The sequence below is a fragment of the Phaenicophaeus curvirostris genome, chromosome 1 (assembly GCF_032191515.1).
Source record: "Phaenicophaeus curvirostris isolate KB17595 chromosome 1, BPBGC_Pcur_1.0, whole genome shotgun sequence".
NCBI lineage: Eukaryota > Metazoa > Chordata > Aves > Cuculiformes > Cuculidae > Phaenicophaeus > Phaenicophaeus curvirostris.
In genome coordinates this window covers 141,881,823-141,908,404 of record NC_091392.1, presented here as the reverse complement: position 1 = coordinate 141,908,404, position 26,582 = coordinate 141,881,823, and the positions used below count along the sequence as shown (strand labels likewise).

Genomic DNA, 26,582 nt, shown 5'->3' with positions numbered 1-26,582 from the left:
GGTAGTTGTAGAGAGCAATGAGGTCTCCCCTCAGCCTCCTCTTCTCCAGGCTAAACAACCCCAGCTCTCTCAGCTGCTCCTCATAAGACTTGTTCTCCAGCCCCTTCACCAGCTTCATTGCCCTTCTCTGGACACACTCCAGAGCCTCAACATCCTTCTTGTGGTGAGGGGCCCAGAACTGAACACAGGATTCGAGGAGCGGTCTCACCAGTGCCGAGTACAGAGGGAGAATAACCTCCCTGGACCTGCTGGTCACACCGTTTCTGATACAAGCCAAGATGCCATTGGCCTTCTTGGCCACCTGGGCACACTGCTGGCTCATGTTCAGTTGGTTGTCACCCAACACCCTCAGGTCACTCTCCTCCAGGCAGCTTTCTAGACAGACTTCTCCTAGTCTGTAGCACTGCACAGGGTTGTTGTGCCCCAAGTGCAGGACCCGGCATTTGGCCTTGTTAAACCTCATCCCATTGGACTCTGCCCAGCGGTCCAGCCTGTTCAGATCCCTTTGCAGAGCCTCCCTGCCCTCCAGCAGATCGACACTTCCACCCAGCTTAGTGTCGTCCGCAAACTTGCTAAGGGTGCACTCAATGCCTTCATCCAGGTCATTGATAAAGACATTGAACAGGGCTGGACCCAGCACTGAGCCCTGGGGAACCCCACTTGTCACTGGCCTCCAGCTGGATTTCACACCATTTCCCACCACTCTCTGGGCCCGGCCACCCAACCAGTTTTCCACCCAGGAGAGTGTGCGCCTGGCCAGGCCAGAGGCTGACAGTTTCTCAAGCAGAATGCTGTGAGAAACTGTGTCAAAGGCTTTACTGAAGTCCAGGAAGACCACATCCACAGCCTTTCCCTCATCCAGCAGCCGAGTCACTTTGTCATAGAAGGTGATCAGGTTACTTTGGCAAGACCTGCCTTTTGTGAACCCATGTTGACTGGGCCTGATCACCCGGTTCTCTTGCATGTGCTTCATGATAGCACTCAAGATCACCTGCTCCATGACTTTCCCTGGCACTGAGGTCAGACTGACAGGCCTGTAGTTCCCTGGATCCTCCCTGCGGCCCTTCTTGTAGATGGGCACAACATCAGCCAGCCTCCAGTCCAGTGGGACTTCCCCAGTCTTCCAGGACTGTTGGAAGATGATGGAAAGGGGTTTGGCCAGCACATCCGCCAGCTCCTTCAATACCCTTGGATGAATCCCATCCAGCCCCATAGACTTGTGGGTGTCTAGTCGGGCTAGCAAGGCTCTGACCACCTCCTCTTGGATCAAGGGAGCCTCATCTTGCCCCTCTAGCTCCTGGGTTTGTACACAGATGGAACGACTTTCTTTACAATTAAAGACTGAGGCAAAGAAGGCATTAAGTACCTCAGCCTTTTGCTCATCCCCTGTCACTGTTGTTCCTTTTGCATCCAATAGGGACTGTATGGTCTCCCTAGTCCTCCTTTTATTATTTATATATTTATAGAAAGATTTTTTGTTATCTTTCACAGACTTGGCCAATCTGATTTCTAGTTGAGCCTTAGCCCTTCTGATTTTTTCCCTACACAATCTCACTTCCCTCCTGTAGTCCACCCAAGAGGCCTGTCCCCTCTTCCAGAGCCCATAAACATTTCTCTTCTTCTTGATATCACTCAAGATCTCTCTGTTCAACCAAGCTGTTTTTTTCCTGCCAGCTTTTTTTCCAAGAGAACATGGGGATGGCTTTCTCCTGAGCTGCCAGGATTTCCTTTTTGAAGAGCTCCCAGCCCTCATGGGCTCCCTTGCCCTTAAGTACTGTCTCCCATAAGACTTTGCCAACCAGCCTTCTGAAGAGTTCCAAGTCTGCCCTCTGGAAATTTAATGCTACCGTCCTGCTAACCACCCTCTTCACTTCACCTATAACAGAGAACCCTATCATCTCATGATCACTTTGTCCTAGGCGTCCACCTACTGCCACATCCCCCACAAGGCCTTCTCTGCTCACAAACAGCAGGTCCAGAAGGGCACCTTCCCTTGTTGCTTCATTCACCAGCTGTGCAAGGATGTTGTCTTCCACGCACTCCAGGAACCTCCTAGACTGCTTCCTTTCTGCTCTATTGTACTTCCAGCAGTTATCAGGAAGATTGAAGTCTCCCACAAGAACAAGAGGCATTGATCTAGAGATTAACCCCAGCTGTTTATAGAAGAGCTCATCAGCTGCTTCTCCTTGGCTGGCTGGTCTGTAACAGACTCCCATCACAAAATCTACCTTCTGGTGGGCTCCTCTGATTTTAACCCACAGGCACTCAATCTTCTCATCGCCACAATCCATCTCAACAGTGTCCAAGTCCTCCCTTACAAAGAGGGCTACTCTGCCTCCTCTCCTACCCTTCCTATCCCGCCTGAAGAGTTTGTACCCCACCATAGCTGCACTCCAGTAATATGAGTCATCCCACCACATTTCCGTGATGGCAACAACATCATATGCTCCTTGCCCTACGACAGCTTCCAGCTCTTCCTTCTTACACACATTTTTTTTTTACCAATCAATGTTACTTATTGAAAACCTGACTGATTACTGCTCTCATTAACACTAGCACTAACTTGCAGTTCTACTCTCTAACATTTCTCTATGGATCAGAGCATCCATATGTATCTGACTTTTTTCTTCCCATACGCTAAAGTCAGGGATGAAGCATTCGTGGGTCTATACTAGACTCTTGGTTTGTGATTTAATGCTCTCATCCACCCTGCTATCCTCAGTGCACAGTCTCCAGCTACACTAATGAAGTCCATACTTCGAGAAGAATAGTGTTTCTTCTGGTGCATCCCAGCACCCAAAATCCTTGAATCTTAATGCAAGCTCTTGATTTTTTTCTTTAGTATGCTCCTTACCTCTACCCTTCTTGCCTAGCAAAGGACCAACCTCTCATTTAAGCCTCCCATCTGAGTCCTTTTTCACCTGCCTGTGCCTGTTGCCCTCCCTCTCTTCTCAGTCAGAGAAGGAAGACAAGAAGAAACTTCAAGTACTTCCAGGATTAACTCTTTGGTCTGGAGTTGGTTCACATCACAGGATCCAGTTCACATCCCATTCCCCAGCACTATTAAATTTGCTAGCTACACAAAACAAGAGGGAACACATCGCACCTGAAGAAGCTTGGGGACTACCAGATGGAAACACAACTCCACATTTTACATATTCTCCTGTTTTCACTTGGTCCCACAAAACTTTGCACCTTTTTACCACCAGCACTTTCTTACTTAAGAGAATAGTCAATGCCTTGGAGATGCAGCAGATGCCAAACTTCGCTGGTTTTTCCTGCCACAGAGGTGGCCCTCACAACTGCTTCTCTAATCACCTGAGGCCAAAAACAACTAATCCACAGAAAGAGATAGTCAGCTTTAAGAATCCAGGACATTTCTACTTTTAGCTGTACATAACAGTAATTATCTGCATATGGGCAGATAATTAATGAAGTTTTCCAACACCTCCAGACAATCTGTACTATTTCACAGAAGGATAAGCTGCAATCAGGCAAGAAGGAAAGTTCAGTAGCTAGCTTTGCTGCCCTCCTGGCTAATGAAAGTATTCCCCTGGATATTTAGGGGAGTGGAATCAGGGCGACACATGCCATAGCAGGTGTCACTGTCACTTTAGGGGTAGGCAACAGCTGTCTGTAAAATCAAGCCCTGTTCTCACAAGTAAATGCTGTAACTTTTGCCTCCATGAGAAGCATCTTTGTGATTAAGATGTTCAATAAACTAGAAGAAATACGACTTCTTATAGTGGATAGATTGAACTTACAAATATACATAATTACATTAATCTCATTAATTGTCCATTAACATCTGTTACATGAAATGTTATGCCTTAGATAGTTCCTTGCTTATTTAACATTTGAAGTGTTAAATAGAAAAAAAACCCTTCAGAATTACGTGATATTTTTCCTGCCATTTTTTATCAGAGCTCAATTCCTTCAGTCAGCTCTGTAAATTAAAATTAAGTTGGTGAAGTCTTGAAAGAATTTCCCATGGTGTCAAGAGATAAAAGTTTTAAGACGTTATACGAAAACAAATCAGATCATTCATCAATCTCCCACACAAGCCTGGAGAGAGTTTCTCAGTGCTTGATTTTTTTTTTTAATGATTCTGCCTTCCACAGGAGGGAATGAAGCCTTTCCCTGCTTCGCAAAAGTCATCTGCAAATAGATAGACCTAAGTAGTTCAATACTTCTTATAATTCTGTGAAGAGCTAAATGCATGAGTAAAATACTTCATGCCTCCTGCAATCCTTTGATGACTGAATTAGCTAAATGAGATTGAAATGAGGAGTGATTTATAATGGGCTGTAATGAGAAGTGAGTTCAACTGCCTTCCAAACAATTGACAGGGAATAGATTAGTTTCAGCAATGTAGTGATTTAAAAGAATGGAGAAGGAAAAGCATTTCCCTTTGATCTCAGTGACAGCAAAGTTTCTTTAGACATGATCTGCAAATCTGCAGCAAAAACAAATATGCAGCAGAAGGTTCGTATAATGGTAGGGGGGGTTACCCCTTCACAAAACAAGAGCTAGTTCAAACTAAGTTGCTGAGGTTTCTACTAGAAGTCTCATTTCCCATTGCTACACAGCCTGTGAAATAGGAAACTCCTGGATTTCCAGAGAATTCTTAAAATTACCGTGATCTTGAGTTTATAATACAGGAATAACTAGTACACCTTAATTTCCATGGGAATCGTTGTAGATCAGAGCTACTTTCTTCATGAACTCTGTGAAGGCAAATGTTTGTGTTCAGATGTCATACAAATTTATGGCTTAACATAGCATTCTTATTTTGTACCCTAATCCTGCAAAGCTGGAAGCACACACCCAACTTTCATATAGTGAATCATCTCATCTAAATTAAACTAACCCCAGCAATACGGCAAACTAAATATCCACCTGAGCATATTTGGGAAGGGAGGGAGGACCTTAACAGGAAGCAGGTAAGACTGACGTGAGCCCTGGGAAAGGAGGACGTGACCAAACCAGATACAGCATAACATGGGTATTCAAAGCACACTCCTTTTCACCTTCTTCTACCACAGTCCTGCAAACACCTCTGTCTAGACCATGGTTGGATTAAGTGCCTAAAGAACTGGCAGCTTAACTTGCCCCTCCATGGCATTGCCCTGCTTGCACAACATCTGGCTCTCCTTCTGCACGTGAATTGGATACAAAACACTACTCTCCAGATTTGACAGGGTTTGGTGAGTGCAGGCAAGCGCATCTGCGTAAAGGAGAATCAGTGATGACTTACCTGCACAAGGGCAACCTGCCCTGAAGCGAATGTAGCTGCTCGCATAACCTGGGTAAGCAGTAGTCTTTAGGCCTGTACCATGAAGAAAGCACTTTTTATTACTAGTGGTTCACTTGCATTTTACACAAAAAACTCCTGAGTGACTGTCCAGTAATTGCAAATCATCTGTTCTCCACCTATGGCCCAGAGTTACATTCCCCCTTGACCTACTGGCACCACTGCAGCGTGGGATGAGCCAGGGATGCTTTCACAGCAGTACGCAAGACAGTACTCATACGAGCCTCAACACTGTTTTGAGGATTGCTGCCTCTGACTTCTCCCATGGTAGCTGACAGAAACACCATTCTTGCACCAATGAGAAGCAAGCACTGATCTGACAACTAACCATTGACAGGTTCCAAAAATACTGACAGTGCATTTAGCAACAATGCCCCAAATTTGGGGAAATGAAGAGTTCATGCTCTCCAATTATTTTTCTCATTATATTGCCTCACTCTGTGCATATTAATAGGTTGTTTTGGTCTGCTATTTAGCAGCCAGCTTTCTTTTAAGCTAAAGCTCATTCCCCTTAACTGCATGCTTCCATAGCTTCTGCTCTGCTGAAAGGTTAAACAGATCTCATTATCCATTTCCTGCAGAGACCCGATTTCTACAAAAGGCCTTGAGCAGGGTGTTATGACTGCCAAGAAAGAGAATAAGATTACAAGAAACTGTTTTCACACTTCACCAAATACCAAGAAGCACAAAGACTTGACTGAAATAATTCTCTGCATGGGTCTCAGCAACTGGGCAGAACATCCAGCCTCTTCTGGCTTTTTTTTTGTTATTCTCACATCTGCCTCCTTTTACTACGGCATCCTCAAACAGCATCTCCCAACACATGAACAAATTAAGAAGCTCAGGATAAAAAAAAGTAATTGTACAAGAAAAACTTTGTCTCCATTTCTCCTGAGTTGTTATATCTTGCTCAATACTACCTATTAAATGGCAAGGCAGCTGCTGCTGCAGTCCTGACAGCAAGGAACAGGCTAAAAGAGACAATCCTAGAATCTGAATGGTTTGGGTTGGAGGGGACCTTAAAGCCCATCCAGTTCCAACCCCCTTGCCATAGGCAGGGATGCCTTCTGCTACAACAGGTTGCTCAAAGCCTCATTCAACCTGGTCTTGAACACTTCCAGAGACAGGGCTTCCACGACTTCTCTGGACGACCTGTTCCAGTGCTGCACCAGCCTCAATTTATTGCAATCTCCACCTGCCCTACCTAGTCTCCTGGATAGGCCTGGTCCACTACTACCTGGGGGTGCCATAAGTGTCATTCACAGGCACAGGCTATCTAGATCACCACAGCTAAGCAGCTTGGGGCAACAAGATGCCCATACATCTGGTCCCCTCCAGGAGCCCTGTCCTCTTCATCATCCCAGAGTCTGTGCACCCCACAGAGCTCCATGCAAGAGGAAAAGGCAGCTATAATTTTCTTTGAAGACCCTGCTGAACGAGAAGGGTTTTGTATAAACAGTCCAAAGTCCCACCTTCCCCTTTTATCTACTCAAGGGTTTATCGCACCACACACCAAGGGTGCTGGAAACTCAGTTTAATTGTCACTTCTGCTCAAGGGGCTCAAACCTGCACCAGGGTAGTGCCTCATTCACAGGAGCAAACAAGAAGCTTTAAAGGAAGACTTACAGAGTTTTTTTGAAGAGAGGGCATGAGCATCCTTCATCCAGAAGAGGAATCAAGCAACATACCCTAAGCAGGGAGCCCCTGGCTAAGGTCCTTGCAAGCTGGTCAAAAGATGCACTCTGTCCTTCAGCTTTTTCTATTTATTAACTCTAGTAGGTCTATAGTCAGTATCCGAGGGATGTATGTCTGTCTGCCTTTTAAACACCAGTTCTCCTAATTGAGCAAGCACCTTTGGATCAAGCCCTGGACAACAGATACATCTGTCTTTTGTTATTCTGGGTCAAGGTCTGGCTGCCTGCACTTGTCCTGTGCATGACACAAGTGACAGAGGGAGCCAGTCAAGCACTGGGACAATTTGAGGAGTCTTCATTCCTAGATGTTTCCAAAACCCTACAGGACAGAACACTCAGCAGCCCTATCCAAATGCAGTGGTTATCCTGCTTTAAGCTCTTCTCCTGCTTTAGACTACTAATCATCAATGCTCTAGAAGACAGTGAAAGGTCAGCTGCAACATTATTTCTACTGACTCCATAGAAGCACTGAAGTGGGAGAGAATATAAGAAGGAACAATAGAAGAAAGTATCCAAACCATTGCCTACTTCTAAAATTAGATTTCAAATTGAAGTTGTCACACAAGCAACATAAGATGGATCACAGACTCTACCTCCCCTTCCTAAAAGGGTCTGATGATAAAATTAAAAACAAGTTGAGAATAGTATGGCAGGTCTGTCTGCATCGGCAATTCAGACAGCCTGACAACAGTGGATGTGGAGGGAGAGGCTGAGGATATGGCATCCACTCTACACGTATTTCAGACGGCCTTAGCTCAGGTTAGCTTTGGCCTAGATCTTTGGATTGAACATCCTTTGGCCATCTGTTCCTCTAGACAGTTTCCTCCAAGTGGAACTCTGTTCTCATGATCAGAGGTCACTGTAAAGCACAGTTAAATGAGGACAAGCAAAAGATAAGTAGGCTTCTAGAGGAAGAAAGAGTTGTCCTCTTTCTAGACTGTAAGAACATGCAAGCACATACAGAAAAGCATCAAGTCCGACAATATTTTGGATAGTCCAGCATCAAGAGAAGTGTGATGGTATTTATGACAGCATTCAGCATTTATCAGCTTGTACCCCAAAGCATTTGGCTCACTTGCTCAGAGTTAGTATTTTAGCTCTTTTGTCGAAAAAGAGGGAAAAAACCCAAAAAACAACCAAAACTTAAGTGAAACTCAAATCACCATTTGGATCTCGAGAAGGAAGCTCTCTATCAGCATCTTACAACTTCACCTTAAGTTTAAGGAACTTAAACTAAGTTTAAGTTATTTGTTGTTTGAACTACATGCTGATTTGACTGAGGAGACCGTGCAGGAAACACGCTTCAGAGTTGCTATGAACTAACACAGAACTAAAATAAACATTGCTGCCTATCGAGTGTTGCATTCTGTACCAGCCACCCACAGAATCCATCAGCAATATAACAAAATGTCCTTGGGGCAGCCTTGTTAGCAAAAGCTCTTGGAGCTTGTTAGCCCAAGAGCAGACAAATTGAAAGTGTAGGTGGACATTAAATCCAACCCAAAATAAGCAAGCAGCTCTAAGTGTCAGCGGATCTATAATTAAGGTGGTATTTCAGTTCATTCTTTTCTAAAGTTCCAATTGTTATTACTGTACCTAGAAAAAGATGGAAGGCTTTAATACAGAAAGCCATCGAGTCTTCAAATATGATTTGCCCTCCCATTTGCCAATGGCATTACTGTAGCAGTGCAAACTTCTCATTTTGTGGAAGCAAACAATTCCACACTCAAGCACCATCTTGAATTTCCCTTCCCAATCAGCTGATAAGCTGGTGCAGGAAGCCCAGCTCTTGTGAAAGGCAAAATACTACTGCTAAATGAAAGCGGGTTCTGGGCTTAGCATGTCTCAGTTGATGCTGGCCATTTCTAAGGCATCTCTGAAAACATCTGGCTTCTCATCTCATGGCAGCCGCCCAGCCAGCATACCTCTGCAAAGGATCATGCCCCACTTTTGGTGGAACCCATATCATGGGTAACCTCCTCTAGCTATCCATGCAGTTCAGGTTGTCGGACATCTATGCACAATGGGCTAAGAGAAGGCCCAACTAAGTGCTATAACCAATTGCTTAAGACTAATTTACATTTGACTTCCACAAGGTTGTCAAAAACAGTACACTTAAAGCCAATTCAGATTTCAGACTTGTTTAAAGAAGTCAGCAACTTACTAGGAAAATAAAAACAAGACACCTGTCTCTACTGATGTTTATATTTAAAAACTTTGAGTAAGATTTACTCAGGTTTCAAATATAAAGTGTCTTTCAGGATTTCAAGTGAAGCTGCAACAAGGTCAATTTAAAAAAAACAAAACAAAACAAACAAACTTTAAGAGTTTCCAGGAGTTTCTGGATAAATGGCAGTCTTGTAATACCACCCTTCTGAGGCTCAGCAAGATCTTGATGAGTATCTCCAGTGCTGTAGTGGGAACATTGGCTGCAAATGTACTGTATCAATTTTGATGCCGTTGCAGGAGTTAGTCATCATCTGAGTCACTCTCCCCGCTGGCTGGGACACACATCCTAATTGAGGACATGAGTTGATCTTGGATCTGCTTCCTGGGGTTCTCCTCGAGGTCTGTCTTGATGGCACCTGACTCTGAAATCTTCCACTCCAATTCTGTGCAGAGCAAAACAAAAGAACCATGAATGCAGGGGAGAAAACTGGAAAAAGCTCACCCTTGCTCTCCCAGCTGACTTCTCTTATCACCCTGCCATCACTAAAAACAGGGCCCAGCTCTATTCCTTCCCCACATCCAGCTCCCACCCCATCTCCCACACCCACTCCAGTCAAGCCCTCCCTTCAGTCACTAGTGCTGGCAAAGGTTTCAGCCTAGAGCACAGAGCTCGAGGTACTGCTCTTCAGACCACTGATGGCATCCCCAGTGTCTCCCTGCTCCTTTTACAGCCAGAAGTGCAGAAGAAGTTATTAATGCAGAGCACCAGCTTTAGAGGCAGCTCTCCTGGTGAAAGTGAACTCCACCTCCTTCTAATCACATAGGGCAGAAGAGAGGTTTGTACATCCATCACATCCCCACCAAAGGAATACTGCTCATACTCATATAGAATCACTAGGTTGGAAAAGATCCACAGGATCCACGAGTCCAACCATTCCTATCAATCACTAAACCATGCCCCTCAGCACCTCAGGGAAGCGTTACAGCACTTCCCGTCACAATTAGAAGAGGCAGGGAACAGACTTGCTGAGGGACAAAAAAATTGTAGTAGTTCCATTCACACATCTCAGCTACAGGCATTTTTTCAGGGATGTACTCTAAACATAATTCTCCCCTCTCTCACTGTGCCATGCACTGATTATTAGTTCCTTAGCAAGGCAGTAAGAGAAGACTACTGATGGTGGAGTCTATTTACTATACAGGCCCAAATTGGATCGCTTCCCAGAAGTCGTAGAAAGTCAATACAACACATTCAGTTGACACCTTTATCCTAATCCTGCTGGCAACCTTATAATTAAATCTAATTTCTCTCAGACATTACAGAGTAGTGAATGCAACCTCACACTTTCTTTAATCTCTAGTGGAAGGCACCTGGACTTAGGGCAGAAGGAAAGAAGAAATAAAAAGTGAAGAATTTTAGTGCCCAGCTTTTTGTGAAGACTGAATTAAGCTGGCTCAGTCACCTTCTGACATCCCCCAATCAATTATTTATGTGCTAGAAGTGGGATAACATTAACTGTGGTCTCTGCTACACTAGTGCTCACTTCAGCACATAATTAGGCAGCTGTTGTAGTTAGTCACCTGTTCTCAAATCAGCAATGTCATTGGTGAGCTTTTCCCCTTCTGAAAGTTCAGCAGAGGGGAGCATTTCCCACAGCACATGCTCAACAGATGCTGTAAACTTCAGGGGTTTACTTAAAAAAACAACCCCTCTTTGTATCCCATCCCAGTACATGATTCAGCAGGGACCTTGAAATGCTATCTAATTGTGCTTCACTTCAGGTAAAGATGCCTTTAGAGTCTGACCTTGAAAAAGCTTGAAGGCACCTGGACTGATATGCCTACTCAGAAAACTCATCAGTAGCCTTTTAAGTGAAGTAAAACCCACTAGGTTACATCCTAGCCACATTTTCTTTCCAAGAAGAGCCTTATTCACTGCTGACTTCTGTCTTCAAGCACTGCTGTAGGATACCGTCCCCAAGGAATGACCTCCAAATAGCAGCTTTTACTAGAGCCACAGTGCTCTGTGAGACCTGTATCACCACTTTTATCTCCTAAAAAGGATGTCATGCTAGTGAGGCTGCTGAGACGGACAAGGAGAAATAGGTCTAGGGAAAACCATCACCTCCAGGAAAGGTAACAGCCTTTCTCCATAGAGCCCTATGCCCCCTGAACCACTGAGGCAGGAGCTCAACATGCTGCCACCCCAGGAGACGGCAAGAGGAAAAGGAAGCAGTCCAATTTCAGGCTAGAAGCCCCATTTTAATAAACAGACAGGCTCTCTTTAAAAGACTATGAGAAGTGAAGCCAACAAATAACCTAATATGATTTTTAGTACCTCCTCTTTCCTCCTAAGCTTCATTCACAGCAAAGCAGTTTTGCTTTTCCCTTAGAAGACCAAAGGCAGACACTCACCGTCCCTCGTTAGGTTCATGCCACCAAACACCAAAGGCCCAATGAACTGAGCTTTGATGTCTCCCTCCAAGTAGACAAATATTGTAGGCAGGTTCTTATCAGGGTAGTTGGGGATGCAGGTGGTAGAGATAGCTTTGATGAATTTGACATCTCTGAACTTCTTTGCAAGCCCACTTATATGTTGATTTATTAAGGCACAGAGTGGAATTCTGTGAAGAACAGCAGACACGTGAGGAAGAGACAAAGATGAATTAGACAGCAATCTGCTCCAGAAATACCAGCTCAATGAGGCGCAATTACAGAAAGACCTTGAGTAACTTCTAAATAATTATTTTGTTCAGTACTCTAGCATTCAAAAGAAATCAGCATCACTGGAGGTTTGGGTGGGTGGTGGGTTTTTTGTTTTAAGATACTAGCAATGCAACCTTCCCCTCAATCCTACAGAGAAATTTGCTTATAAAGATATAATTATTTAGAAATTGCATGAGCAAGGGCAAAATAGAAAGAAAAGCAGCTCCTGGAAGAAAGTACATAAATGATGAACCCCTGCGAGGCGATTGGAGACAGTGAACAAAATCAAGTATTTCTAAAACTCTCTGGAAAATTCTAGCAACTTTTTAACAAGTTTTTCCATCACGCTGACAAGACGGCAAACCTTGTCCACTCCATTTTTGTAACTCTAAAAACCTGGCTAAAGATACATGGTGGTCCTTCTAATGCACAGCCCCTCGCACTTTATTCAGAATAATTTCCGAAGTCTGGATACTTCAGCAGCAGCAGCTACCTCTATGGTACTTGCAGCTACCTATGGTAGCTGCATGGCAGGAGTTGTGCTGTAGAGATGGATTAAAAATGCCACTTCACGGTAATATCATTTTAGAGCTAAGTTCAGCAGTCTTGATGAATCAAGAAAAAATAAATTGGTAACCTGATCTAGTAATCTTGGGTAACCTCATCTAATGGGATGTCCCTGCCCATGGCAGGGGGGTTGGAACTAGATGATCTTTAAGGTCCCTTCCAACCCTAACTACTCTATATTCTAATTTATTTCTTAGAATTCCAGAAGAGTGTTCTTAATTTCCACAGTAACTACACATTCATATAAGAGCATTTTTCCCTGTTGATAGTGAAAAGTTTTGAGCCTAACAAGAAATTCTTACCCTTGTTTGTAGAGGTGCAGGACTACCCATATACCTTTTCCAGCTTTTGTAACCTCTTGAACATAATCTTTTCCTGAAATCTCCAAAACTTCCCCAAATTTATTCTTCATTTGAGCTGCTTTCATTTCTGCTAACCTTTGCTGCCTGAACAAGGAATGGAAAAGATACCTTTAGAATAGATGCATTTTTGATAGAACAACACACAAAGGAGCTGGGCTGAAGCCTAGACTTCAGAGGCACATTACAAACTTCTTCAAACTCCAGCACAACAAAAGCAAGTCAACATAGTCAATAGATGCTTTCATATTTGCATCACAAGTTAAAACTGCCAACGTACCAGAAGCACAACTGTGGTTCATAAGAAACTTTCCTCATTTCTGCCCTCAGCAGACATTTGCACAGATACTACACTAACAAACTAAACAGCAAAACCCATGAAAGGTGAGAGAGAGAGATAATAGAAAATCAGCACTAATTATGTAAATCTGTAGCACCTTAATCTTGTTCAAGCAAAAACTGAGAAATCTTGGAGACAATATTCAAAGCTCTCAGAATCCCCAGGCTTGCACTCAGCAGGTGCACACTACTACTGCAAAACTAGGCTATACATAACGGATATGGAATTTAAACCCAGCTACCCTATTAAAGATACTTAGAAGCTCTGTTAGAGACCAGAAACAACCCTTTTATTCCACTATCAGGCCTAACAATATATAAAAGAAAAAACTTCCAAGTTTCATCAAAGCAAGATTCTGCATGCAGCTCTGACCTGTACATTTCAATAGCTCTCTCGTCTTCTTCATTAAATTCATCTTCATTCTCTTCTAGCTCTTCCAGAGTCATGTCCTCATAAGTTTTCACTAGAACGGAAGAAACACCAAACCAAGAAAAGCCTCGTTCCAGGATTAAAACTCAGCTTTTATCAGTCCAATGGAATTTATTTACTTTAATGACAGATTAACTATGGGAAACACAGGGTTTTTGAAGTATTGTTGTTAACTGGATCTTTAGAAAAGTATTATGCACTTCAGACATACTGATTTAAAGACAATGGTGTAAAGGACACCAAGCTGAAAGCTGCCTAGACTAGCACACAAACACCTGCACCGGCTTTCAAGTTTGGTGACTGCAGCAAAGGTGCATGTAACACACACAGCATGACAGTGATGCCTGAACAGCGGAGGAAGGAAGAAGCATACAACATGAAATGTCACAAGATACTTTTTACTTGCATGTTCACACAGCAAATTCCCTTCACACTGTTCTTACTTCAGTTTTCAAACATTTACTTCTATAAAAATACAGAGCAGATATCGAGAACAAAGCTCTCCTCTGCTGCAATAATCCATCTGTTCAGGAACGTATTTGTTAGATACTGTTAATAGCCAATCACCCTATAAGAGAAGCAGCTTTGGTATCCCTTAGAGGCTTGAAAAAAGGACACATTGTTTTATAGCCATATAAATATTACTGCTGGCCATTTCTTTGTTACAAGCTTCCTGCAGGAGGTATTCCAAGGCTTGTTGTGTTGCTGCTGCCCGAGTTGGCTGGTCACTCACCAACAGACTTCTGAAGGATGGCAAATTGCTCCTCTTCCTTTGCACGCTCCTTTTCCTCCAGGTCCTCCTTTGGAGGAAGGATACCTTTCTTGCGCAGGATGTCATTCCACTCCGTGTCCTCATTCGGGTCCTAGAAGAGAACAAGAAATGGATGTGTGTTCCAGAAGAACGTTGCCACTGCCAGAAGCTAACACAGGCAAGTTTTTCCAACAGACATATCAAACTGTCTGGATGGTGCCAGAAAGTCACAACGCGCATCCTCCTGATACAGAGGCTTGTTAGCCTTGGGCTGGTATCCTGTAGAGCGACTATTTTATCCCACCCCATTCACAAAACATGCAGGAGGTCTTGGTAGAGCAGAAAAGTTTGAAGCATTATAGCCATCACTGCACCTCTCACAAAGTGAAAGGAAAGGGGAGGAAAGCAATCGGGTGACAGGGAAGCATGCAGGCCAGAGCACTCACGTACAGAGCCTCAGCAGAGCAACAGGCCACCAAATCAGTGGTCAGTACACTGGGAAGCGCTGGTGAGAAGATGTATAGGCACCAGCTGTACAGACCTAACTCTGGGTACATGGGAAGTCTCCTTGGTAGATTCAAGTCTGGATGACTATAAAAGTGCTTTAAGAATAGCACAGTCTCTGCCAGGCACTGCAATGAAATCAGATCTAAACCTATGCCTACGCTGCTCCTAAAAGTTTAAAAAGAAATAAATAAAAGAAAAAAAACAAAAAACAAAAACCCCACACCACCACAAAACACACACAAACCCACCACACTTTGAAACAGTCACAATAATCCTGAACAACAAAGCCAATAGGCACCCACATATTATTAAGAAGGTCAGCATAAATTTTGCTGAGTTAGACAGTGATTATATTTTTCTATATATCTGAAAATTCAGTGGTAAACACTCACAGGCTGTTTTTGCTTCCTTACTACCTTGACCAAAGCCCACTTGGAAAACCAAATACAATGTCTACTGCTCTGTTGTGGCTTAGCCCAAAAGACATTACACTAAGTCTCTATTCAAAACCATGTCTCATCTCTAGGTCACGACAGAGTACACCTAGTCTACTGAAAAAAAAAAAATAAAAGAAAGAGAAAGAAAGAAGCGACAAAGTAAAAAAAAAGTGAATAGAGAAAGACCATGCAAAGTAGAAAGAAATAAAAGAAAAAAAGAACATGCAAAGTAGAAAGAAATAAAAGAAAAAAAGAACATGCAAAGTAGAAAGACATAAAAGAAAAAAAGGGCGTGCAAAGTAACAAAAAAATAATAAATCATAGAACAGTTTGGGTTGGAAAGGACTTTTAAGATCGTCTAGTTCCAACCCTCCTGCCATGGGCAGGGACACCTCCCACTACATCAGTACCTCTGGACTACTAACAAGGTAAGAGAAAGAGCATACAAAGTGAAAAAAAGAAAAAAAAAAAAAGAGAAGGAAAGAATGGGCAAAGAAAGAAAGAATGCATAAAGTGAAACAAAAATAGAGGGAAGCAAGCAAAGCAGCACAGAAAATAGCAGGCAAGATTTTTTTTTTTCTGGCTTCGACCGGGGTCGTTTTTCCTCTCAACATAGGACATAAGAAAGAACCTAGACATAAGGAAGAATTTCTTTATGTTGAGAGCGGTGAGGCCCTGGCACAGGTTGCCCAGGGAAGCTGTGGCTGCCCCATCCCTGGAGGTGTCCAAGGCCAGGTTGGATGGGGCCTTGGGCAGCCTGGGCTGGTGGGAGGCGTCCCTGCCCGTGACAGAGGGGTCGGAACTGGATGATCTTTAAGGTCCCCTCCAACCCAAACCACCCTATCACTCCACTCCCGGCCCCCGCGCCGCACGGCGATCGCTCAGCCCCGGCCCCGCCCCGCGACCCAGCGCGGCGCCCGCACCCGGCTGGGCTCCGGCCCGCGGGGCCCCCGCGGCTCACCTGCATCCTTCTGGCTGTGCCGGGGCGCGGGGGGGGCGGCAGCAGCACGGCTCAGATGGGCTGGGCCGGGTTTGCTTCCCCCGGTCCCGGCGTGCGCGGCGCGGGCGGAGGAGGCGGTGCTGCCGGTCGGGGCGGGAGCAGCTGGGCCGGCGCTGCCCGCGCAGCCTAATAAGGGCCGGTGCCGGGGAACGGGGAGGGGCAGCGCCGGGCTGGGCCCCGGGAGGAGGCGTCCGGGTCGAGACGCTTAGTTTCCGGTGCTTAAAGGGAGCTTGCAGGCTGAGGGCGGTGGAACTGCGGGATCGGGGGCGCAACAACCCTGTGCAGTGCTACAGACTAGGAGAAGTCTGGCTAAAAAGCTGCCTGGAGGAGAGGGACCTGGGTGTGTTGGTTGACAGCGACTGAACATGAGCCAGCAGTGTGCCCAGGTGGCCAAGAAGGCCAATGGCATCTTGGCTTGTATCAGAAACGGCGTGACCAGCAGGTCCAGGGAGGTTATTCTCCCTCTGTACTCGGCACTGGTGAGACCGCTCCTTGAATCCTGTGTTCAGTTCTGGGCCCCTCACCACAAGAAGGATGTTGAGGCTCTGGAGAGAGTCCAGAGAAAAGCAACGAAGCTGGTGAAGGGGCTGGAGAACAGGCCTTATGAGGAGCGGCTGAGAGAGCTGGGGTTGTTTAGCCTGGGGAAGAGGAGGCTGAGGGGAGACCTCATTGCTCTCTACAACTACCTGAAAGGAGGTTGTGGAGGGATGTGTGTTGGTCTCTTCTCCCAGGTGACAGGACAGGAGGGAATGGCCTCAAGCTCCACCAGGGAAGGTTCAGATTGGACATTAGTAAAAATCTTTCATGGAAAGGGTCATTGGGCACTGGAACAGGCTGCCCAGGGAGGTGGTTGAGTCCCCTTCCCTGGAGGTGTTTAAGGCACGGGTGGACGAGGTGTTGAGGGGCACGGTTTAGTGATCGATAGGAATGGTTGGACTCAATGATCCTGTGGGTCTTTTCCAACCTAATGATTTTATGATTCTATTATCTTTGAGGTCCCTTCCAACCCAAACTGTTCCATGATTCTGTGATTCTAGGACACAGGAAAGATGGGGAGGGGCCCTGCATCAGAGAATGCAGGGATGGTATGAGGGGGGGATGGTTTTGAAGCTGAAAGAGGGGAGATTTAGATTCGATATTAAGAAGAAATTCTTTGAGTGGTGAGGCACTGGCGCAAAGTGCCCAAAGAAGCCATGGATGCTCCCTCCCTGGAGACATTCAAGGCCCATGAGGCTTTGAGCAGCTTGATCCAGTGGGACGTGTTCATGCCTGTGGCTGGGGGATTGGATGATCTTTAAGGTCCCTTCCAACGCAAGTCATCCTATGATTCTGTGAAATCAGCAGGGCCTGGATGAGTTCAAGGGTTTCAGCTCTTACCATCAAGCTTTTTCTTCCATCTTCCTCTGTCAGCATTTCCCATAACTGACACAGTGGCAGTTTTTTAACATAAGATTGTTTAGCCTGGAGAAGAGGAGGCTGAGGGGAGACCTTATCGCTCTCTACAGCCTCCTGAAAGGGGTTGTAGCGAGGTGGATGTTGGTATCTTCTCCCAAGTAACAAGCGACAGGTCAAGAGGAAACTGCCTCAAGTTGCACCGCAGAAGGTTTGGATTGGTTATTGGGAAAAAAATTTCTTTACAGAAATAGTGGTGAAGCATTGGATCAGGCTGCCCAGGGAAGTGGTTGAGTCTCCATCCCTTGAGGTGTGCAAAAAGCATGTAGATATGGCACTTGGGGAGATGGTTTAGTAGGCATGATAGTGTTGGGCTGATGGTCAGACTGGTTGATCTTGGAGGTCTTTTCCAATCTTAGTGATTTTGTGACTCTATGATCTGCACTGGTCCGACCCCTGTTCCCAGTGAGGACCCAACTTTTTTTTTTTCCCCAGGCATGCACACCATGAAGAGCACCATGATTCAGACACATGCGGTCCCCACCTGTCCAGCCTTCCGCTGTCAGGTGCCCTGCTGCTCCCTGTCCCCCTTCTGCAAGTGGGAGAGTGCAGGAGCTTCAAGGGGCAGCCTGGGGCTGATGGCCACCTGTCCCTCCTGCAAGCAGCTAGGGTGGGTGCCTTCTCATCCCCCAGCCTGCATGGAGCTGTGCCCATGTGCCGCCCACAAGTGCTTCTGGAAGGGGTTTGTACAAATGTTATTTGTGAATCTGCATGAACCTAGCAGGGCTCTGCCCCAAATCCATCTCAGCTGGGCTTTATCCCAAGCACCATTCAGTGACGTTCAGCAACAGGACAAGGGGCAACAGGCATGAACTGGAGCACAGGAAGTTCCATCTGAACATAAGGAAAAACTTCTTTACCATGAGGGTGACAAAGCGCTGGAACAGGCTGCCCAGGGAGGCTGTGAACTCTTGTCTGGAGATGTTCAAAACCAGCCTGGACGCATTCCTGTGCAGCCTGCTGTAGGTGAACCTGCTTTAGCAGGGGAGGTTGGACCAGATGATCTCCAGAGGTCCCTTCTAACCCCAACCATTCTGTGATCGGAAGAGGTGTCTTTGCTCTCTCCTCATAACTCTTGAACCCACATCAACTCAGAAACAATGCAAGATGTAGGTCATGGAGGGCAGAGGAGTTCCTGCCAGGCTTCCATGTGGCACAGCCTAAGAAAACTTTCCTGTCCCCATGCTATACCCTCACCATCAGAGCTTGGCCAGATTGCAGTGCAGTTCTACTCCTGCCTTGTTCCTTTTACCATTGTTTCAGCAATACAGCAAGGGATGCAAAATCTTGTCCTCTAAAAGTAGTCAGCTGAACACAACCTGGAAAAGTGTTACGCAAACAAGAACAAAACAAGGCATTCGGTATCAGATTGAAAAACATGTACCATATGCAAAAAACTTTGTTTCAGAAGTTCAAAAGAAACAGGGAGCTACTTCCTAGCACTTTCCAGCACTCTTTTCTCACCTATGAAGCAATCAGGCAGTAAGAGAAAGTGTGTTTTCTGTGGTCAGCCCTACTAAAATGAGTTCATAGGCACCCTTGTGATGCGATGGCAGAGCTGTGGGCCATACCTGCCCAGCCCCAGGTGGCTTGTCCCTGTTGGATGTTGTAGCTCTGCAGGGCACACAGGTGAACCAGCATGGTCATGAGATGTGGGATCCCAGCCAGACAGTGTGCTGAGCTGGACATGGCCTCAGCCCCTCACACTCACCAGCAAGCGTCCTGGAGCTACTGTAAACCTCAATGCATAAACCAAATTGGGCACCATCATATCAACAGCTCAAGTAAATTGTCAGCCACCTCTCTAGGAGCATCCGTATACCATTGGTGATTTTTCAGGCTCTCCTCTTCCTTAGTTTTTCACTGCAGCTCTTCCCTTCCCTCTTCATTGAGTCTCTTTTTGTCTACTTGTATTTCATATCTTGCTTTATTTCCCCACTGGCTTCTCTCCTCATTTTTCTTTCCCTGTTTTTTTTTTGTTTTTATAAAAAAGGAAGATGAAACATATATTATCTATTCCTATCAGATGTAATTATCAGTACTTCAAACATTGTTAAGGATCAGGTCATAGCTAATTAACATTGCAAGAAGTTTTTTTAATTCTTATTTTTATACTTTATTATTGAGTATATCTTAAAGCACCACTCATCAAACACTGAGGAGTGGGTCAAGTACGGTGATTCAAATCCATTTGTGATCAGCACCTCATTCCCTAAAAATAGGCACCTCTGCCCTTTTAAAGCATTGAGCAGACCTTGCCCTTTCTTCTAGAAGACACACAGCAGAAGGGAAAAAAGTCAGCTCTCACCTCCCCCCCCCTTTTATGCTCTAGCCTGATATTCAGCATGCTTATCCAGAAAGGCAGATCCCAGCTCTGAGTCCCTCCAAAAATGCCTCACGTGGCCTTCTGGCAAGCCTTATAAGATTGTGTTTGTTCTGGGCTTGCAGAGAAATGACTGTCTCTGCTCCATCTAGGGACATTTGGAAGCCCCTTTATAAGATGTTGTAGCATTGTGGACACCCTGTTAGTGCCCACGTATCCTGAAACATGGTGGAGCACTTACCCTGCATTCATACCCTGGCCTGTGCTGTATGGTTTATGGAAGGGAAAGCAGAGTCACATTTTATGCCTCTAAATGAAACAAAATGACAGCTGCACCTTAAGAGCATGTCAGTTCTTATGGTGAGGATTTACATGCACAGAGGGTGCCCCACACCCATCTTCCAGTACCCTGAGGTGGAGGGGGATTCAGCCTCACCCATCTTGGACTAAATGCTCATCTTTGTGGAAAAAATGGCTGTTTGAGGGATAGATGGAGCCACAAATACAACATAAATACACAGGAGTTTAAATCAGAAAGTCAAAAGCTCCAGAGCCTTCTGGCGGCACAGCATCTGAGCTTAAGTTTTCAGGATCACAATTTTGGAGTCTTTAGCAAGCACCCCAAAGTCTTTTGGCTCTGACCTGCAGTTAGTACCCAGCATGCAGAACCGAAACTTTAGCTGTCAGTGCCAATTTTTATACGAATGTTTTGTCAGAGCCTGGCCTTTCAGGAGGACCTGCTGGTTTAATGCTCATCTTCTGTGGCTGAAATACCATTCAAACCCAAGGCTCTTACAAGTTGCTCATTGGAAACTGCCTTGAACACCAGAAAACGAACACAGGAAGGGGGTGAGCATGGATGATGTGCTTATTTTTTTAAAGGTGCTTGAAAATATTCACTTACCCAGGTGAACTGAGGGGAAGGAACCAAGGACCCTTCACACCAGAATCTCCCTGTTTCCACAGTAAAACCTGAGCCCCGTCTGGAGCAGAGAGTTACCAAAAGACTGGGCAGAAGTCCAAATCTTAGGAGCAACCTTATCACATCACTTTTTAGGGCTTGGACACAATGCGAATGAAGCATAACTCTCTCTGCCCAGGACACACATAAAGCAATGCACAGTGTCATCATTTCCCCCCCCAACTAAAAATACACAGTACTTATAAAGCATATTTTGTCTATGTACTTTTTTTAAGCAAGCTTCAGCGGGAAGATGACTGTTTTTACACACATTGTGCAAACAGAAATACTCCAGCCAGAGCAGATGAGAGCTGGCAGTATTATAGTAAGACTGAAATATAGCTGTGGCCCAGGCCTTAGAGACAGCCTCACTTCTCCCCCCTGGAGAATTGAGTGCCACACATTTCTAACATATTTCTTCCTTTTCCCCCAAATCAGGGATTAGAAGGAAGATGAACCACATGTGAAAGTGACTCATTAATCATCCAGGTGACCCACTGATGAGGATAAAACATTGCTAATAAAAAGGTTCTACTGAGGGGCAAGGGGAATGAAGTTAGATGGTTTGTTTGCCTTTGAGTGCTGGCTGTAGCAAAGCCCAGACTAGACCAAACTACGAGTTTTTAAAGGTAATGGTATATATTTTTCATTTACGATAAGTATTGAAACACTTGGTGTTATTGTGGATTTTGTTATTTTGTAAGTTAGCTGCATTTATAGCACAGTATGACTCTAACATGAGTAATCAGAAGATGAAAATTCTTGCCTGATAAGAGGAATAAGGATTTACAGTTTGGTTTGCTTGGATTTTATGATAGGCTGGGATTTTTTTTTTCTCCTCTCTCAAATCTTATTCTGATTTTTCTTAAATATTTAAATCTATGTAAAAGCTACACAACCCCCTAACATGTTAATCTAGTGATGTATGGTTTTGTATATTGGAAATAGCTGTGCTGGAAGTGAACTGTCCTATTTAATTGTAGATTAGAAATGTTATTTAAATAAGTGGTTTGGCTACTCCAATTGTAAGAGTACTCTAACTGGACTGAATTTCCTTAATCTTGAGTAAATAACTGGAAATCTCTATTCTTCAGTCTGTGTTGTGCTGTCCAAGGCACTTCTTCCTTTTCCTGGTGCAGAACACCTCCAATATTCTTAGAGCAGACAGAGAATATGCCTTATGGAATTAATTTAGAACTTTGTACAAAAACCTCTGTAAGTATTTAGGGTATAAAATGCTGAAATAAGAGCAGAAAGTGTAACTTGCCTTGCTGTGCTCTCCTCTTGCTATCAGTCAGCTGTAGCCCAAGCACCTAGGGAATTTGAAGATCTCCAACCTGCTGTGTTTCCTCACACCTCAGAATGTCCGGACGTGGAAAGAAACCTGCAGTGGCTGGCAAATATGAAGCTGCACAGAAGAAAAACAAATCAGCCAAGGCTGGTCTGCAGTTCCCTGTGGGTCGTATCTACAGGCTCCTTAGAAATGGGAACTACACTAGCAGAGTCAGTCCTGGTGCTGCCATCTACCTGGCTGCAGTGCTGGAGTACCTGAGTGCAGAGATAATGGAGCTGGCGGGGAGCGCTGCATGGGAAAACAAGAAATCCAGAATCGCACCCAGGCACATCCAGCTGGCTGTGAGAAATGATGATGAGCTCAACAAGCTCTTCTCCTCTGTGACCATTGCTCAAGGAGGGGTCATGCCAAATATCCATTCCCAGCTCCTTCCCAAGAGAACTGGTAGTGATGCTGCTTCTTCTGAGCACTAAGTATCAGAACTTGCTTTTTCTGGTCTGATCTGTGCATTTGTGGATGATGGGACTCAGTAGCACTAATTTGCATGTTTCTTTGTCAAGTATTTTTCCTGGTAATTTTAATGTATTTTTAAAGCTTGTAATAAAGTTCCTAGAATGCAACACTCTTCTGTGTTTGTTTCTCAGCTCCCCTTGCACAAGGGATGGAAGAACACAGAAAGAGTTATTCTAGCATATCGCCAGAGGAAGCTTTTAAAAACTCGAGCACGTAGTTACCTAGAACATGTTTTCCACAGTAAGTGTTGTGGAGCAGGTAGAAAAGTTAAAACACACATTGCTGTTTGTATTCATGTCAACTTTTCTTCCATCATGGACTTATAGTGCAATTAGTTTATTGTCTCAGAGGTAGTTTAACTCTACTTGAAGTTAGTAATCCTGTGCTGTAAAGTTTTATTGCTTGTGAAGCTGTAGTGAGCAACTACCTCTCTTTAAGCTTTTCCAAAATGACACAAACTCTGTACCTGCTGTCTTCTCATAACAACCAGAGGCAGTTTATTTAACATCTGTTGCAATATTGGTGATGCTAGTAGAAGAGATTTTCTTGCTTTTTGTTTCACAGTACAGAAAAGCAATGGTCTTTGCTTACCTAGCTGCTGAAAGCCTTCCCCTAGGGAAGTGCCTAGGGTTTCTCTGTCCATAGTGGATGCTGAGGCTTGTTGTTAAACTGGAAACCAAGGATTTTAGCTGCATTAGGATCAATCTGTCTTGAGGCTGGGTGTCAGATTTCATAGCGACTTGCACAGAGAAGAGCTGGGTAGGACCACCTTACTAAACTGTAGTTGGAGCATCTACCTGTCCTGTCCTGTTAAGTCTGACCTAGCTCTTTCATCCCCTCGAGGCATGATGGTGTTAGAGCATACTGGCCAGGTTTTAGGATCTTGGTAGAAATCAGAGCTGTATGTAGCTGAGTTAATGACTTGCTCCAAATTCTGCTTGCACAGAAATGGAAAAAAAGAGAATACCTGACTGAGCAGACACCATGATTTCAAGGTGGTGGGCAGCTGGAACAGTCATTTTATGCTGTGTGGTTTTCAAGAAGTGGATGAAATCTTGGCTGGCCTGCAGTTAACCCAGTGAAGTGAGGAAAAAGTAGAGGATGCTCTAGCAATAAGACCTTAAAATGTCTGAGAGTAGATCTTAAGTTTTGTTCGTATGTAAAGATATGCTGTGTGTATCCTGCCTTCCGCTGAGTGTTTACGCTTATCAGGGGCTGAGAAGCTTTAAAGGAGGTAAATGAGAAATGAACACATGAAACTCAAATAATTTCCTCAATTTGATCATGACAAGAAAGCAGGTTTGGGAATTATTACTTCCTTGGACCAAGCAAATATGTTGTTGGGTTTAATTCTTTATGACTGCAGCAAGGTGAGGTGTGGCCCCTTCCAGCTCTAACAAATTAACTGTCAATCAGAGAGACTGCAGTTCTCTGAGGCAGTAAATATTAGGCTTGTTTCCAGAGAGTATTAGCTAATAAGGTGCTAAACAGCTCTACAAGGAGTAGTGACCAGTTCTCATGCTCTGAAGGCCTGTACTGAGCTGCTCTTTTGTTGGGACCCAGGCTGGTTTTTTTATTTTGAGTGGCTGAACTGTTGCTCATCCAGGTGGTGTTAAATGATGCAAGAGCTAATGATGACATGGCTACCATCATGGAGTTTAAAAGGGGCCAGCTCTTGACAGAAGTTGTAGTTTGAGGAATTTGGGTAGTGATATAGTAGGAAAAGAAGTTAACTCTATAATTTCTTCAGGTGAGAGTTTGTTCTTAAGAAATTACAGTATGTTTTCTTTGTCTCTGATAAACTCCTGAGTGAAATAATGGTTTTGTAAGTTCTATGTTTAGTATGAGGCTACTTAAGAGAGCTTTTAATCTTTTGAGTTTATTTATTTGTGTAGACTATTTAAAAAGCCTATCTTTCTAGGATCCACAAAAATTTCCTAAAATAACTTTATTGTACTTTTAAGCACTTCAGTTTGATATCTGATTTAGTTTCTCCCCACACCTGTGTAGAGCTTCTTATTACTTAAAAAAACCCTAGTGATTAAAACTTGAGAACAATTCTGTATACCTGAGCAGAGTGTCCTCTGAGTTTCTGCATTGATAGAGTGTAATCCAAGAAGTCTTCTCCAAACCTTGTTAGTGCTTGAACCTTAAAGATCCTCTAGAAACTCTTCTTAAGAATGAATAAAAACATAGCTTTTATCTCTCTGGTACAAAGAATCTCCTTAGCTGCTTCTAACCTTGTTCCATTAGGATCCAGATCAAGGAAATCAATGCATTAAAAGGCAGTGCAGGAAGTGGCATTTTCCAGGACTTTCCAAAACTTGTCTTCCACCTATTAAGCTTGAAAGGCTACCTAAGCACTATTCGATTTGCACCTAGAGTCTGATTTGCATTCTGGATTGCAGCATTATGCTTGACACACACTAGTATTATTCTGTTGTGTTGCAGAAAATTTTCCTTAACAGCTTCACCAGCTGGATGCCACTCAAACTTCAGAGCTTTAGAAGTGCCTTATTCGAAGTTAGAATTATCCTGTTTGTAATGCATAACAGGCAGCCCCTAGTGTCCAATGGCTTCGGATATTTTAATCCAGCAGGGTAAAAAGGTGTTTAGAGGAATGCCTCAAGACTGATTCTACCAGCCCAAGACTTTGGAGCCTCTGTTTCCATATCTGCTCCACAGCAATTCATATCATGCTGCTGCTTTCTGTAGCATAACTCAGATATCTCCTTGGTTTTCTGGTCTTGGGAGAACTGAGGCCTTTTGAAGGATGGGCTGCAGGGAGTTCACCTCTTTGTATAGGCAGGCTAGGGCATTTAAACAAAGGGCAAGAAGCTGGGGATGAGGTATTGTGAGACTGCAGCTAGGGAACTCTCTGTATGTGAGACTTCTAGTGTGTGTGTAAGCTGCAAACACCTACTAGGGGCCATGCTATGAGAAGGCATAGAGAGGAGAGTGTTGATATCAGGTCAGTCCCAGCATAACTGGCTGCGATGGACACTGGAGAGAAGTGATCTATAATGTGGATAGCAGATAAACGTCATTTTGAGGGCAGTCATAAGATCAGCTATTGCTGTCTGTGTAAACATGGCAACTTCTGGCTAGAGAGCTAGAGGGTGTAACAGTACTGAAGTGCTGCCCTGTACTATAAACCAAACCCTCCAGGCTGTTGTCTTGGAAAGAAAAAAGCAGCACCTTAGGGGGCTGCTGCATGTTTTTCTACAGCAGCTTCAGTCAACACTGACCATATGAGCTGCATCTGAAGAAAAACAGTCCCCTGTTTTTCTGTCAGGCTGACTGGTATGTTTTGTGCTGTGTTGGCTCAGAGGCTTGCTCCTGGCCTGGCTGAGCCAGCTGCCCACAGCTTGAGTGCTCTTTATCAGCTTGAGCTTGTGCATCTCCTGCCACACTGCACTGCTCCCTCTGCTGAGCCAACACAGCTTCTAATGGCACCAGCTACAAACCCACCTGCTGCTGCTAGGCTCATGTATTAATTTTTTTTTTCCTTTTAAAAAGCAAAACTCACATTGAAGTTCTTGTGTGTGCCTTTCACAGTGGTGTTGACACAACTGAAGGGTTTACACAGGAGCAGGAAGAAGAGACTGAGAGTGAGATGATGCCTGGAGCTGCTGAGGCAGCGATTGCCTCCAGCACCTCCATGGTGTAGTCTGTGACTGTGAATCTTCATGGGAATTTCAAAGGTCTCTGCCTGGAGTGAAGCTGTATCACATCAGGTATTAAATTTGGGGAGCTCATTGATTCT

At 44.5% G+C, this 26,582-nt stretch overlaps 3 protein-coding genes across 5 annotated transcripts in view; 1 reads left to right on the top strand and 2 right to left on the bottom strand.

The window, feature by feature from the left end:
- Positions 1-26,582, bottom strand: part of RPL31 (ribosomal protein L31) — a 492,543-nt gene that overhangs the window by 231,796 nt on the left and 234,165 nt on the right. The gene's annotated exons all lie outside the window — the stretch shown is intronic.
- Positions 9,200-16,343, bottom strand: PDCL3 (phosducin like 3). The gene is made up of 6 exons (XM_069876667.1): positions 16,235-16,343; positions 14,312-14,441; positions 13,522-13,612; positions 12,753-12,896; positions 11,593-11,801; positions 9,200-9,620 (listed from the first exon to the last, which is right to left on the bottom strand). The coding sequence occupies exons 1-6, from the start codon at positions 16,238-16,240 to the stop codon at positions 9,478-9,480; spliced, it is 723 nt and encodes a 240-aa protein (XP_069732768.1). The 5' UTR covers positions 16,241-16,343; the 3' UTR covers positions 9,200-9,477.
- LOC138719984 (histone H2A-like) lies at positions 21,518-22,776 on the top strand. Its single transcript, XM_069855679.1, has 2 exons — positions 21,518-21,638; positions 22,304-22,776. The coding sequence occupies exon 2, from the start codon at positions 22,372-22,374 to the stop codon at positions 22,774-22,776; it is 405 nt and encodes a 134-aa protein (XP_069711780.1). The 5' UTR covers positions 21,518-21,638; positions 22,304-22,371.